This window comes from Alosa pseudoharengus, unplaced genomic scaffold, assembly GCF_046254945.1.
Source record: "Alosa pseudoharengus isolate Yale_2024_CS ecotype anadromous, Long Island Sound unplaced genomic scaffold, YU_APseudo_1.1 YU_APseudo_1.1_scf_12, whole genome shotgun sequence".
Taxonomy (NCBI): Eukaryota; Metazoa; Chordata; class Actinopteri; order Clupeiformes; family Clupeidae; genus Alosa; species Alosa pseudoharengus.
In genome coordinates, this window is record NW_027468587.1 from 18,397,071 (window position 1) to 18,412,163 (window position 15,093).

At 48.4% G+C, this 15,093-nt stretch overlaps 1 protein-coding gene across 1 annotated transcript in view; it reads right to left on the minus strand.

The window, feature by feature from the left end:
- Positions 1-7,831: 7,831 nt before the first annotated feature.
- Positions 7,832-15,093, minus strand: part of znf407 (zinc finger protein 407) — a 138,069-nt gene continuing 130,807 nt past the window's right edge. Inside the window, exon 9 of the mRNA XM_076280333.1 lies at positions 7,832-10,156. Coding sequence (XP_076136448.1) covers positions 9,084-10,156 — 1,073 coding nt within the window. The 3' untranslated portion in view covers positions 7,832-9,083. The remainder of the gene's footprint in view (positions 10,157-15,093) is intronic.

Consider the following 15,093-nt stretch of genomic DNA (forward strand, 5'->3'; position numbering starts at 1 on the left):
CGCAAGGGAGTGACACCGGAGACACACACTGTTTTTTTTTCTTCTAGGGACAGACACTTCACTAAACACACCGCTGGTAATTATGATGGCATGACAGGGCAGTCGTTTCTGTTTTCCCGTACATGGGAGCTGGCAAAAAATGTATGAAACCATTTGCATATCATATCACATCACGATTACGGTCGCACACAGACACACAGCGACACACAATGGGTGATATATAATTCAGAAAGTTCCAAGAAGAAGGTTTGGGATGGTGATTATTTCCATTTCCTGTACCTGTCGAGCTGGGGCACACATACACACACACACACACACACACACACACACACACGCTCACACACACACACACGCTCACGCTCACACACACACTCTCTCACAAACACACTTGCTAATTACTGGTGCTCATGCGTTACTGATACCATCTCATATTTCTCTGCCTACGTGTCTAATGGTTTTGACAGCAAATGGAGTTTGTAGAGAGAGAGAGAGAGAAGTGTGTGTGTGTGTGTGTCGGGGGGGTGGGCTTTCTTTAAGACACACTTTCAAACCCCAGTCAGTCACACACACACACACACAAACACACACAAACTAACATTTCTTGTTGTTGAAGTGTCTGTACTGGTCTCACAGCAAATCTAAGTGTTGACAACAACCTTGCCAACAACGTGTCATATCCTCTTCAAGAAAGTTCTGTCTCTGAGGCCTCGCGAGCAATAACACAGACACTCTTCCACGGAGAACTCTGGAGGCGTGGGAGGCAACACAAAGTCCACAACTCAAAAAAGAAAAGATTGGAATATTTCAAAGGTGTTAATCACTGTCTTGTGTCGAGACAGGGCAGAGGCACGAGGCGGAGGATGGAGTGCGGGACGCAGTGGTGTTTGGAGCCTTTGCTCTGGACCCGACACTTGGACTGAATCAAGATCTAATTGTGCTGGAATGAGCATCCAGGGGCCTCCTCTTTCAGCTGAAACCCATTCTCTTTATCCTCGACTGACACGGCAGGCCCCTCATGAGATCTCTCTCTTTATCTCTCTCTCTCTCTCTTACTCTGTCCACTTTTCTATGTACTTCTTTTCTTCGCTCTTGGCCTCATCATCTTTAGCATCTCTCTCTGTCTTCAGTGTCTTTATTATGGCTTATACACACACTCACACACACACACACACACACTTCCCTGTCGGATACACAGGTGCTGGCCACTGCCTGAGTTGCAACCATTGCGCTTTTCACAATCAAGAAGTTCTAATTTTCCTCGCTTTCTTGAAGGAATTAAAAAATAAAAGAGGAAAAAAAAAAACTTGAGAAAATGTAGCCTTCATCTCCTCGGCCCTTTCTTTCATCCCACCATTATTCCTCTTTAATTTCCATTCTATCCATCTGTCTCATCTCCTTTTCTTTGCTTTCGCTTCTTTTTTTCCTCTCTGTCTCTCTACTCCCCCCCCCCTTTTCCAAACTCCCATTCCCTCCTCTTCTCTTTCTATACCTATCTATCTATAGTCCAGCAGATGCTGTCCCATTTGTACTCTCCCCCATGACATTCCTACAGGGGATTGCTTAAGGATGCAGGAGCCTCCGCGCTCATGGATCACACTGACACTTGGTCAGCATCAGCAGATTATGAACTATGGGAGTCTGACATGCCTCCATTGTTCCGCCATCTAAATATGAACAATAAGGCCCATCCGACGCCGTCGCTGACAGCTTATTCGCTCTTATCACTCCCGTGGAGCCTCACGGCATGATCTGTGAACCACCACCACCACCAGACACCCCTACAACTCCCACTGCCCCCACCCCATCTCACTCCTGAGCCCCCAGTGCTGTTGGGCTGCTCTCCCAACCTCCCTCCCTCCCTTACTAGCTGGGCTGGGGGAGAGAGGGCTGGTGGGGGAGGGGTTGGGGGTCGGGGGGTTGGGGAGAGGGGGGGGGGGGGGGCGGTCCAAGGGCCACTCTGGTTCCAAGAAGGCACGCTGACCGCTGCAGAGTGAGCCACAGGACGATCACCTTCTCCGGGCGCTATGGCGACTAAGATGAACAGATATGTAGAGGTAGAGTGAAAGGATGAATAAAGAGCAAGAAGGAAAGGAGGGCACGACTTGAAAGTGTGCATGTGTGTTCATGTGCACATGTGTGTGAATGTGTGTGTGTGTGTGTGTGTGTGCAGCTGTGGATAAGTATGTCTAAGTATAAGCCTAAGTCTGGCTACCCTGGCCTCTTTAAGCCATCCATCCCACTAAAGAGCTATTTGTAAATCCAATTTTTTTCACTTTTTTTTTCTCTGCATAAAAAATATATCCGTCTCGCACTCACAAAATGCAAGCAACACTTTGAGAAAAATGCGTTAAAGGGATCATCTAGAGTGATGGCATGAGTATGTTATTTGAATCTTCTTTTTTTTATTTGAATGACATAAACGCTCCCCCACCCGCAGAAACAGCAGATTAGGGGCTGAAATGCTTTAATAACGGAGTCGTGTGCAATACCACCATAATCCAATCTAAACAAAAACTTAAAGCGCATATCCGGTAAATGAGCTCATTCAAAGGTGCGTGTGTGCGTGTGTGTGTGTGTGTGTGTGTGTGTGTGTGTGTGTGTGTGTGTTCAAGGAGAGGCTCTCTGGTGCCAGCTCCCTCCTTTTCGGTGAAACATGTGGGAGGGAGAGGTGTAAGCATGAGGAGTCATAAAGAAAACATAAACAAAGACGGAAGCAAAAGAGCTCCAGAAAAGTAACAGGAAATGACATCTCTTAATGTGTTAATCACCTTGAGAGGGGACGTAGGGGAAACGGTGTTATGCCATATTGAGAAAAAATAAATATATGAATCGGTATGTGTTGTGTTCTTTGTGTGAACTCTATTTTGGTGCGAGTTACCGACAGCTTTGGGATGCATACCAAACCATGTCCCGGTCCATCTCCTCTCAACTGGGCAGCAGAGACCTGCCGGTCACATTAAACAAAGTTTTCCGGTCGCATAACTACTGGAAAGACTGAAAGCCGTCACAGCCAAGAGAACGTGAATCACCTCAGACAGAGTTGGAGAAGGGGGTTTGCGTGCCTGTTTCACTGGGAACTCAAAATTCCCTGGTGACATCAGGTTAAAAAAATGCGTTAAAGTGCTTAATTCAAGCCAGTAGATTTAACATACTGTATATCTCTCCAGAGACAGATTTTAAATATTGCAAATCTAAATGGGGAAGTGGAAGAGGGTGGGGGGGTTGAAACAGATTTGCCCAAATTATTTTTAGAGAACTTGACACTCTTCTTTGCTCTTGCTAAGTGCTCTGTCTTTTTTGAGAGGATTTCTCTCAGGAGAGAGAGGCAGGACCAGTGTCCATCTTCCTCTTGCTGTCGTCAGTCGTTTCCAAACCTTCCCTCCTCTTCTCTACTCATCTTCCCTCTCTCTCTCTATCTCTCTCGCTCTGTCTTTCTATTTTCACCTCTAAATGTGAGCAACAGTATGTGCAGATGTTTCTGGTTGTGACTGAGAGAGAGAGAGAGTACAGGACAGCATGACAGAGAGATAAAGCATGTCTGAGAAAAGAAAGAGAGACAGAGAGAGAGAGAGAGAGTGAAAAAAAGAATGTGAGTGTGCGTGTGCGTCTATGTGTAAGAGGACTCCAACATTCTAATTGCCAGCCACAGTATGTTGCAGTTGTTTCTGGCTCAAGGTTGAACTCCCTGTTATTTCTGTGATCAGCACTCCAACATTGCTCAGCTAATAGCATCGTTTTTCAATCAGAGCCTTTTCAGTAATGAAGTGCTGAGAGATGGCTCTATACATTGGCTATTTCTCTCTCTCTCTCTCTCTCTCTCTCTCTCTCTCTCTCTCTCTCTCTCTCTCTTTCTTTCTCTCAATCCTCCCCCTCTACATTTAGGAATTGGGGGGGGGTGGGGTGGGGGGGGGGTCATTCGGCCCTTTCTCTTTTTTTCTTTCTTTCTTGCTCTTTTTTTCCCTTCTTCTTCCATGAATGCGGCGAGCAGGGGTGGACTGAGGTGGAGTGTCATCGTGGGGAGTTGAGGTATGTGTGGCGTGGTATCTGTGTGAGCGGGCCGGATTAACGTGATCAAAGGGCCCAAGTAGCGCAGAAAGAAGGGGTGGGGTGGGGCACACCACGAGGCCCTGGGACAGGCTGTGGAACCCCCATCAATCCCACCGAACCCTCCCCCTCCTCCTCCCATGTGCTGCTCCCTATAGACCCTTTCAAGAGAGTTCCATTATCAGCATCATAGTTGGGCCCACAAGACTTCCTTTTTAACATTCCATATGTTATCTTAATAGCCTAGAAATCTAGACGCGCCCCTAGCCCCAGGGCTAGTCTAGCAACTCTCCGTTGACTTGTGAGCTCTAGAAATCGAAACTAAATCTGGCATTGAAATCGTGTATAGAGTCGTTTGTTGGGCTTAACATAATGATTGATGGCAGAGTTGCAACGGTTTGGCTTGAATTCCCTTCTACTTGAAAACAAATATCCTATTGCGTCCTATTGCGTGCAGAGGGAATTTGAAAGACAACTGATTATCCCGACCCTCGGACTGAGCACTGCGAACGGTGAGTGCCCAGACCCTACATTATAATGTGGGTCTGGCTCGCCAGGCTATTATCTTAATGCAGAGGAAGTAGATTGGGAACCATTTAGAACGTTCAAGCATTGTTTTTGTTTTTATTGTTGAAAGGGTCTATAAAGAAGAAAGGGAAGCGGTGTTGCACTGGTCAGTTAAACGCTGAGGAGGCTATCTCTCTCTTCATCAGCAGCAGTGGGAATGAGGGTTTGCAGATCTATAGCTTATTTAAAGTCATATTATTTCTCAGTGCAGACACTGACAGAGGCTCCAGACACTGCAAATACATAATGCAAATACAATGAATATAAGAGATTGTTGAAAGTTAAATTGCGATTGAAATTAAATCCTGCACAATGCTGATATTTATAACTTTACAGTGTATAGTGTACAGTTAAGGTTCACACCACACACACACACACACACACACACACACACACACACACACACACACACACACACACACAGACAGACAGACACACAGACAGACAGACAGACAGACAGACAGACAGACAGACAGACAGAAAGACAGACACACACACACACACACACACACACATCCACCATGCAAACTGTGTCATGAAAAGTTAGTCTTTTGCAATCACACAAATGTCTGTGAGGAACCGTCCAGAATGACCGTCCTGGCGTGGCTGTCAGCACGGCCGGCCCCATCTGCTGCACTTCCTGTGCGAGCGAGCGATCTGATCCCCCAGCCCAGGAAGTAACAGGTCCAGGGCGCTCACCCAGAGAAACAGAGCGCAAATAAACAAGTCCTCCGAATGGAATTGTACCTGCCAGCCCGGGGACACTCACAAATAGAACACATTACCCAGCATACTAATACAGCCAGAGGGGCCAGCAGGACTGATAGCGCCGGCATTAAGAGAGCGATCCTAAGGCTGATATGCTCTCAACAGACGGCCACTAAATAGAATTGCCATATTTATCATACTCAACCTGCATCCCCCCCCCCCCACCCACACACACATTCCACATCCCATCACCACCACCACCAGACACATACACACGCCGCAGTCTTTCACACACACACACACACACACTTCAACCCCCCCATCTGTAGATGTCTGCGAACCCCCCCCCCCCCATCTCTGCTAACCACATGCATACCCCCGCCACGCCCCAAACGCCATCTTCCAAAGAGTGATGGAAAAGAAAAGGGCTCCCACCATCTTGGACCACCCTCTTCTAAATCCATTACATGACATTCCCCTAAACACACACACACACACACACACACACCTGCTCCATGCAGAAAGACAGGAGCTCTTTACAGCTCCACAGACCTTCCATTAGCATACTCTTCCCTGTTGGGCCATCCAACACCTGCTTAGCGTTTCACTGTCTAACCGCACACCCACTCACCCAAACACACTTAACTCACACCACGACACATTTCCAGCCACCTCTACTTACCACAGAGAGAAACTAAGAATCTCCTATAAACATGCAACTATCAAATCACAACCACTGATTGAAAAGGAAACGACGTACAGTACCCTTCCTCCCACACACACAAACACATAAAAACACACAGACACACACACACAGTCACACACGCAGTCACACACACCCCGTCCTATTTCCCTTGCCCTTTCGCAGCACTCCAATTAATCGGCAGCGGCAGGTTTCCATCAGCTGTCTGGCCGCGTGTGAACGGCGTGGCGTGGTGCGGTGCGGAGTGGCACGGGACGTCGGTGCAGATCGGAGCGTGTAGTCCAGGCCCCAGCCTGTCAGGAAATTAACTCATCACAGGCTGACAGCTGTTAATTCCCCCCACCGCCGTGTCAAACGCACGGCCCACCGCAGCTAATAATCAACCACCCAGCTCTGATTAGGGGAGCGGGGGACGCACAGCGCAGCCACTGTACACACACACACACACACACACACACACACACAAACACACACACACACACACACACACACACACTCACACAGGCCCGCATGGACACTTAAGTTGTTTTGGCTGATGCATATAACCACTTACTCACAGACACACAACCACAGAAACATACACACTTACAAATGACATAATCTAGTGGAGGGTTTGTTTACAAGATACCAAGGGAGATTGTTCTGTAATGTAACACACACACACACACACACACACACACACACACACACACACACACACACACACACACACACACACACACACACACACACACACACACACACACACACACACACACACACACAGATATACAGACATCTTTTTCCTGAGAAAGTCAGTCAACTGTCTTTAAATCCTGATGTTGAGTGACACTGTGCTGGAGGTGTACAGACATGATGTGCATTTTTAGGGCTGAGTAGGAGGAAAGAGAGAGAGAGGAAGAGAGAGAGAGAGAGAGAGAGAGATAGAGAGAGGCTTTGACATATCTAAAGAGAGAGAGAGAGAGAGAGAAAGTGAAAGTCCAAAAATATGGCATGATAAACAAGTGTAGGTGAGACATATAAAGCAAGAGAGAGTGATGGACATAGTGACAATAAAATAGAGAGAGAGAGAGAGAGAGAGAGAGAGAGAGAGGCTAGCGTAGGCTGATATTTTAGGGACAAGAGGAGACGGAGCTGCTGTCGGATGGAGGCTGGATGCCATGTGAAATTACAGGGTGCCCTCACACCGACACAATAAAAGAGGATTCCTCTTCTCCCTTCCTCTCCTCTCCACTCCTCTCTCTGCTCTTCACACTCTCTCTTCATCCTGTACTAATCCAGTCTGCACAGCCCACACACACACATCCACACACACAAACACATGGAGCGTTGTCTCTGTGCGGTGTTGGCTGTTTGTTTTGTCTACACCTATGAAACATTGTGTCGTATCTATGGAGGCTACTGCCAGAAGTGCATTCGCTCACAGCATCGGAATGCGCCCAAAAAACGAAATCCTCCACCATCAATATATCAACTCTCCGGCTCATTCAAAACCTGAAGAGTGACAGAGTGATTATAATCTTAGGTGTGTATCAGTGGCAGTGATTGCCATGGTGATGGCACGTGTACTTGATGATTTCTTGCACAACGGATATGCCATAATCATGCCTTGCCTAAACTTTTCATGATGAGAGCAAAGTTAGGTAAGTGGGGGGACACACAAAGACACAAGGTCATTTCTTCAGAGAGAAAGGAAGGAGGGTTTGACATTCTGGCCCTGGATCACTGATGCGGCAGTTGTGTTTCATTAAACGAACGGAAATTGTGAGATATTTTGAGAAACAATCGAATCTGAGAACAGACTAAAACATTACAAATCAAGCTTTATTTGAAGACGACTGCCAGCACAAAGGAAACAGTTTCATGTTGTGTCTACACTTCAGACAACTCAAGTCAAAACATACAGGGTGACTGTTCAGAAAGAAACCTCATTTTAAAGAATCCTATGAATTCAACAGATCAAGTTTTGAAACAATGGAGAACTAGGTAGAAATTGACGGTATGCAGTATTCTGAGCACTTTAATAGCAGTTCTCCAGATAAAATGATGTGGAGAAAGAATAGCTTTTGACACTGTCGTACTTAGTCCCTGGTTTATGTGCTCAGGAGACAGCAATGTCACTAACAGATATAGTGTAACAGATACAATGTTTCAGATGATAGTCATACCTTCCTGAGTCTGTTGTGGTAGCACTTCAAAAGGCTTTCCAATGGTTCTGGCAGCACTAGGGAGCTTACAAAATGTGACAGTGATGTTCAAAACATCATGCTAGCTGTAAATGTGATCTCTTGTGAATTTCGAGCACAGCCTAATGTCACCTCCTAACTGCAATTATCAGTTTCACTCACACTACATCCATCTGAGATCAAAATTTAAATGATAAAACATAAGACATAACCAAGCAAATAAACTTAGCATTTAACAGTCAACAAACAAGCAATAATGTCAACAAACAAGCAATAATAATAAAAAAGAAACCAAACATTTCTTAAACATTAAATAAGCTTTTTTCCCCAAATATGGTTAACTGATTCTGAAATGACACATGTACTTGACACATGTGCTAATAGGTACTACATATTTCAATTTGTGAGTTGATTAAAGCCTCTTTATACAGAAACAAAGGGCCTGAGAAATGATGACACTATTGCTCCTTAGTCCTATGCAGCCTCACAACAAACGCATTATAATTGATCCAAAAGCCTGTCAGCACCTTGTTCCTATGGAAGATCTCCGTCTTCACAGGTTGAGCCCTGTGTAATATTAGCATAGAAAAAAAATACAGTCGTCCTGAGTTAACTGTCACGCAAGCTACGCATGTGAATACAAACAATGCTGATCTGACAGTGGTTGACTTCCGAAAGGGCCTCTGGAATCAGACGCCCACTGCTGCTGTTGTGTGCAAACTGAGCAGACGAGGGGACGTTCAGTCTGTACTTGAACCACCCACTCATTCTCTACATAGTGCAGTATATAGTGAATAACCACCATATAGTAGTTGACTATATGGAGCACTATGTAATGAATGGGTGGATGTTTAGAGTGCAGGGGGAGTCTGGTCTCACCCCTCTGGCTGGTCGCAGTGAGCGGCCTCCTCAGTGTAGACCACCACCCTCTCCCCCGCCTCTCCCTGGGCTTCCAGATGAGCGGCCTCCTCGGGGCCTGCCTCAGCGCTCTGGGCGTAGACGGCGCCCTCTAGCTGCAGGGTGGAGTTGTCCAGCTCGGTGACGATGTAGTGAGTGCCCTCGTCGTTGACGATGACCTGCGTGAGGCCCTCCTTCATCATGAGCTGGCTGGCGGCGAACTGGAGCACCTCCTGCACCATCTCGTCGTGGGGGGTGTCCGACGGGCCGTGGCTGACCACCTGGGTGACCATGCCGACGGGCTCGGGCCCCTCCTCCCCGTCCAGCACCTCCCTGTAAACCTGCACTTCTCCCTCGGCGACTTCCTCTCGAGGTTCCTCTTCCTCGCCGAGGCCTTCCTCGCCCGAGACCGTGGTGGTGATGACCTCTCCGTCACTGTCCGTAGTGGTGATGACCTCTCCGTCGCCCTGCTGGCCGAGCTCGCTCACCGCACACAGGAGAGCGTCCAGCGCCGACGACGACGACTCGGACACCATGACGTGACCCACCTCCGTCGTACCACCACCCCCTCCCATCACGGTCGCCCCCTGTCCTTCCAAGATGGCCGCTGTGGCCGCCTCCATCCCCCCGCCCGACTCCACCAGCACGTACTGCGTGGCGCCGTGTGGCAGCTGCAGGTGTGCCGCTGCTGCGGTCGCCGCGGCGCTCGTGGCCGGCCGCCCGGACGACGTGATGAGCTGTCCGTCCTCGGTGATGTGCAGCACCTCGGCCACCTGCCCGCCCATGGCGAGCGTCTGGAGGGTGGCGGCCGCCGACTCCTCCAGCGCCTGCTCCACCGCCATGCTCCCCCCGGTGCCGCCGTCGAAGCCCTGGATGATGATGACCTGCTGCACCTGCTCCGAGCCCACGCCCTCCAGGCCCGAGGCGCCGATCCTGCACAGCGTGGCGGCCGCCGACGAGGAGGGGTCGTCAGGGGCAAAGGCCAGTTCCGCCTCGACGAAGGTGGCTCCCTGGCCCTTCAGACGACACTCAAACGACTTTGACACAATGCCTGTGAAGGACACGCACAAACACGCACACAAACACACACACACACACACACACACACACACACACACACACACACAAACACACACACAAAGAGACAAGGGCAGCTCTGTTAATCTTCTGATTCTCACAGGGAAACAACTCTTCCACCTTTCCAACTAATCCAGAAAGCTTTAAGTAATACCTACACTGCACATTAAACACAGGATGGAAATATATCTGGAAACAACTTTTATAACTTTCCAGCTGTAATCCTGAAAACTTTAAGCAAAGGCTATACAGCATGTTAAATATAAAATTTAGAATTGACATTGTTAATGCTAACATCACTATTCCCCTACAGTAGTCATTAAATCTTCCATCCTAACAACACATGAATAGAAATTATTTCTGGCAAAAAGGTGTCTGTGTGTGTGTGTGTGTGTGTGTGTGTGTGTGTGTGTGTGTGTGTGTGTGTGTGTGTGTGTGTGTGTGTGTGTGTGTGTGTGTGTGTGTGTGTAAAAAGGAAGGGGTCATGCGCGCCGTGGGTGATGATTCATTTCATATCAGCTGTGAATTTGCACTTGCATCCCTGTGCTAAAAGAGTAATTATGACTTTGTGGATTGGCACATAGTTTGTTTTAACAGGAGAGCAGAGTGACAATTTATTAATCCTGAGCGCAGGAAGAATAGGAGTGGGGGGGAAAAACATTAAGGGCTTCAGATGGTGCTAATTGATCTCTTCTGTGGCCTGATCACAGGTTGCTATGGCGTTGCCTGGGTGATGAGCAGTGATGAAAAGAAACATCATTGTTTGAATCGACGCTTTTGAAAAAAAAACTAAGAGGCAAAAAAAAAAAAGAAAATGCAGTAAAGAGACAGAGAGGGAAAAAAAAGTCAACACTGACAGACTGAATGAAGCTGTCACGCAGACCAAAGCAATCAATCCCAGATCAAGCGGCGCAAGGCCCAGAGGCTGATCGAGGGCCTCAACGAACAGGCCGGTTGGGGATAGTGTGTGTGTGTGTTTGTGTCTGTGTGTGTGTGTGACTCGCCTGCTGCTGCCTCGAGTGATGCAAATGATTGGATTAGTGTCCAGATGGATATTTTGCTGAGCGTTGCAGAACTGGCTTTGTGTGGCTTGTGTTTGCACAGGTGCTGAGTGACATGAGAATATAACCCCCCTGTGTTCACATCCACAGAGAGAGAGAGAGAGACAGAGAGAGACAGACAGATAGATAGATAGAGAGAGAGAGAGAGAGAGAGAGAGAGAGAGAGAGAGAGAGAGAGAGAGAGAGAGAGAGAGAGAGAGAGAGAGAGAGAGAGAGAGAGAGAGAGAGAGAGAGAGAGAGAGTGAGAGGTGAGCATGTCGGGGATAGGAAGACCAAAGAGCCTGATGACCTCACAGGGAGGAAACTCCACGGACTGGGAAAAGGGTTCAGTCAGTAGTGTTGAATATAGAAGCTTACACACACACACACACACACACACACACACACACACACACACACACACACACAGATCCCAGATACACACCTCCCCCGACACACTCACTTACACACACTCACAGCTACACCCTTGACACACACAGACACACACACACACACACTCCTCTTTTAACCAGTTGACCGGCTCTCATCAATGATTCATCCCTCCATTTTTCCGACTGACATTTGCTGTGTCCAGTTCTGAGCGAGGGGGGCCCATTTGATCTCGGCAGCATCGGACGTCGCTGCGCTGCACTGTGCCGAGCGTAGCTGAACTGAGAGGTCAGCTCGTGACCCTGTCTTTCGCCGGCAGCTCATTCTACACTGTCCCTACAAGGGCCCTCGGTGACCCGCTACAGCACGGCGCAGGACACCTGCTCGCGGGGCCAGAGCAAAGTCAGGGCAGCCTCAGTCCTCCCCAGAACTCCGGGCCACCTCAGGTCAGTCAACTCAGTTCTGCTCAAATTATTTGCACACGCAGTAGTGCAGCTGAATATGTGGATGTTGAGATCAGCAAAACTCAAAGTCATTTGATAAACTCATATACTCCAAAATATATTCAAAAAGGCCAAATATACATTCTCTGAAAACAGATGAATCTATGGCAACAAAAAAAATCTCTTCTATAGCAACAACAACAAAAAAAAAAAAACAGAAAAGAATTTTATTGAATAGATAGACAATTTTCTATTTTTATTTGACTCATCTTCAGGCATATTGCTTGATGAGAACCTGTTCTCAGACGGGGGGGGGGCATCTCCCTAAGGCTAGCCGCGCATTACGTGACACCAATCATCAACGGCTCAGCCGGTTCAGGCACACAGGCAAGCAGGCAGTGAGCAGTCTTCAAAGGCATGTGGCAGATAGCAGCCATCACGACAGGAGTCAAGCAGGGGGGGGGAGAGAGAGAGACAGACACGGAGATGTGTTTGACTGACATCTGGCGCTCCGAGCGCCCGTGCCAGGTTGAGACGCCGATGCGCTCCAGGCACCTAACTGACAAAATAAAGGAGGGAAGTGAGCGTGCAGATATGCCACTCTGTCATCTGCGTGTCGCCTTGCTTTCTAGCGCCTTCTCTGCATCTGTCTCTGACAGGCTGCTACAACAGCTACCGCACACACACACACACACACATGTAGCCCATAGACAATCCAGCTCGGCTAAGTTCTGTACAACACTCTCTGATGCTATGTTATGGCCTTATGCACACTGCAATGGTGGTATTGCGTGTGTGTGTGTGTGTGTGTGTGTGTGTGTGTGTGTGTGTGTGTGTGTGTGTGTGTGTGTATGTGTGAGTGTGTATGTGTGTGTGTGCGTGTGTGTGTGCGTGTGTGTATGGGTGCATGCGTGGATGATACGTTGTGATGACATCTCCCATCAGAATGAAATATAAGCCTAGATAGGTTGGGGTGATTGTAGCGTGGCTGAGGATGCTTTCATTAAAAGCAGGGCGAAAGCTCTCGCCTGGAAAGATTACTGGCCCCCAGACTGCGGTGAGCCCCTTGGTGCTCCTTCAGTGGGCAAGGGGAAAAAAACACTGTTCAGACAAAAAGAAACGGTCTGATCGTGAAGCAGAAATAATGTTAAATTGTGATAGTTTAGAATTGCTACTTTTTATAATATGCCGATGTAACACACGTTTCAAAGGCCTTGAGAGGTAAGTGGGGGGTTGTGTATGCTGTGCATTATCGTTCCCGAAAGCTGTGCTTTTACATGCACTTTTATGGTAAATATTCTCTAAAAAGAAAGAAACACACAAAAATAAACCACATTTTCTTTGGTTGTAGATCCCAATTTGGATAGAACTGTTTCCATTTCACATCACGCTTCTTTAGCTCAGGGCTAATCCAGGAGTTCAGTGCACTCCTGCAACAAAGGCTCACGCTGTGGCATAGAGCCAAATGCATCCCTGCATGGGGTAGATGGGTTAACCTATGTAAGGGAACTCCCATATCTCAAAAGGTTGGACACATTAGCAAGGTCAACCAATCAGCGGTCCAAAGGTCTCCACAATAGTCGACACTAATTAAAATGGAGTGTTTTTAACAGTCTATGCCATGCTTTAATTGGCACAAAACAAAACAAAACAGAGTATATTATATTTGCTGAGTTAATCTGGAGGGCACAGTAGTATCTACTGAGTGACCGCAAGTACAGTAAATCAATGGGGGATTCATTGGTCAGTGAGGATGAGGATGTGGTGTGCTTGCTGACAGGACCTGCACTGCAGTCTAGTGGCTTCTAAACAGGGCTGATAGCCCAGCCGGTGTGTGTGTGTGTGTGTGTGTGTGTGTGTGTGTGTGTGTGTGTGTGTGTGTGTGTGTGTGTCTGTGTGTGTGTGTGTGTCTGTGTGTGCTTCCTCCCCGTTCCCATAAAACTGTGTGCAGGAGTGGCGCATGTCACATTAGCAGCTAGTGCTGTCTGCTCAACCACCCTGCCCGTTCACCCACTCACTCACTCACCCACCACCTGCCCGCCTGCTCCCCTGTCGTCCTCGTCGCAGCACGTCGGGGGTTTATGGGGTGTCACTCACAGTCGGCGCCGCCGACAACGCGGCCGATGCCGAGCGGGCGCCGTGAATCAAGTTAATGTTGCACGTCCCATCGCCCTGCTTATGCCGCACGCGGCCCGCCGTGTAGAAGGACAACATTTGAACAGCGCGATTTGGCTCCCGTGTTCGAGCCAGAGGTTCTCCCTGATTCTCGTTTAATATGTGTTTTGAACGTTCTGACTGACTGGTTCCATTAACACGGGGAATTCTTGCAGTGTGTGTGTGTGTGTGTGTGTGTGTGTGTGTGTGTGTGTGTGTGTGTGTGTGTGTGTGTGTGTGTGTGGAGGGGAAGACGTGAGACGTGGCACTGGGCCCACAGACAAAGAAATCATCGGGAGAAAACGAAGTGAGCGAGGGATGCAAGTAAAGAAGGAGAGGTAGGGCTACAAAGGAGAGTGAGTGTGTGTGTGTGTGTGTGTGTGTGTGTGTGTGTGTGAGACAGACGGAGATAATGAGATGGACATGGAGAGCAGAAGAAGTGATTGAGATGGTGAGCGAGAGCGAGAAAGAGGCAGAGAGATGGAGGACAGGAAGGACAGAATGAAAGGAGGAAAGAAGAAAGAGGGAGAGAGACAGAGCAGAGCAAGCTTGAAGGGTGAGAGTGAAGGAGGAGGAGAGAAAGAGACAGCAGAGTGAGGCGGAGAGAGAGAAGAACGGAGAGAGACAGACTTCGCCAGGGCGGGTAGGTGGATGGACTGGCAATTGAAATGTTTCAGATGTCATTTCCTGCCTAGGCGAACGCAGGGCCGGCTGAGTGCGGAGCGAGGATCAAACGCCGGCTGAAGACTACTCCCCTGAAGCCCGTCTGCACATCAAACGCCTCCACTTTCATCCATCACACACACACACACACATATACACACACTCACTCACTCCCCCGCTGAGCTACAGGGGAATGACCCCCAACATGGCAGGCCCTGACC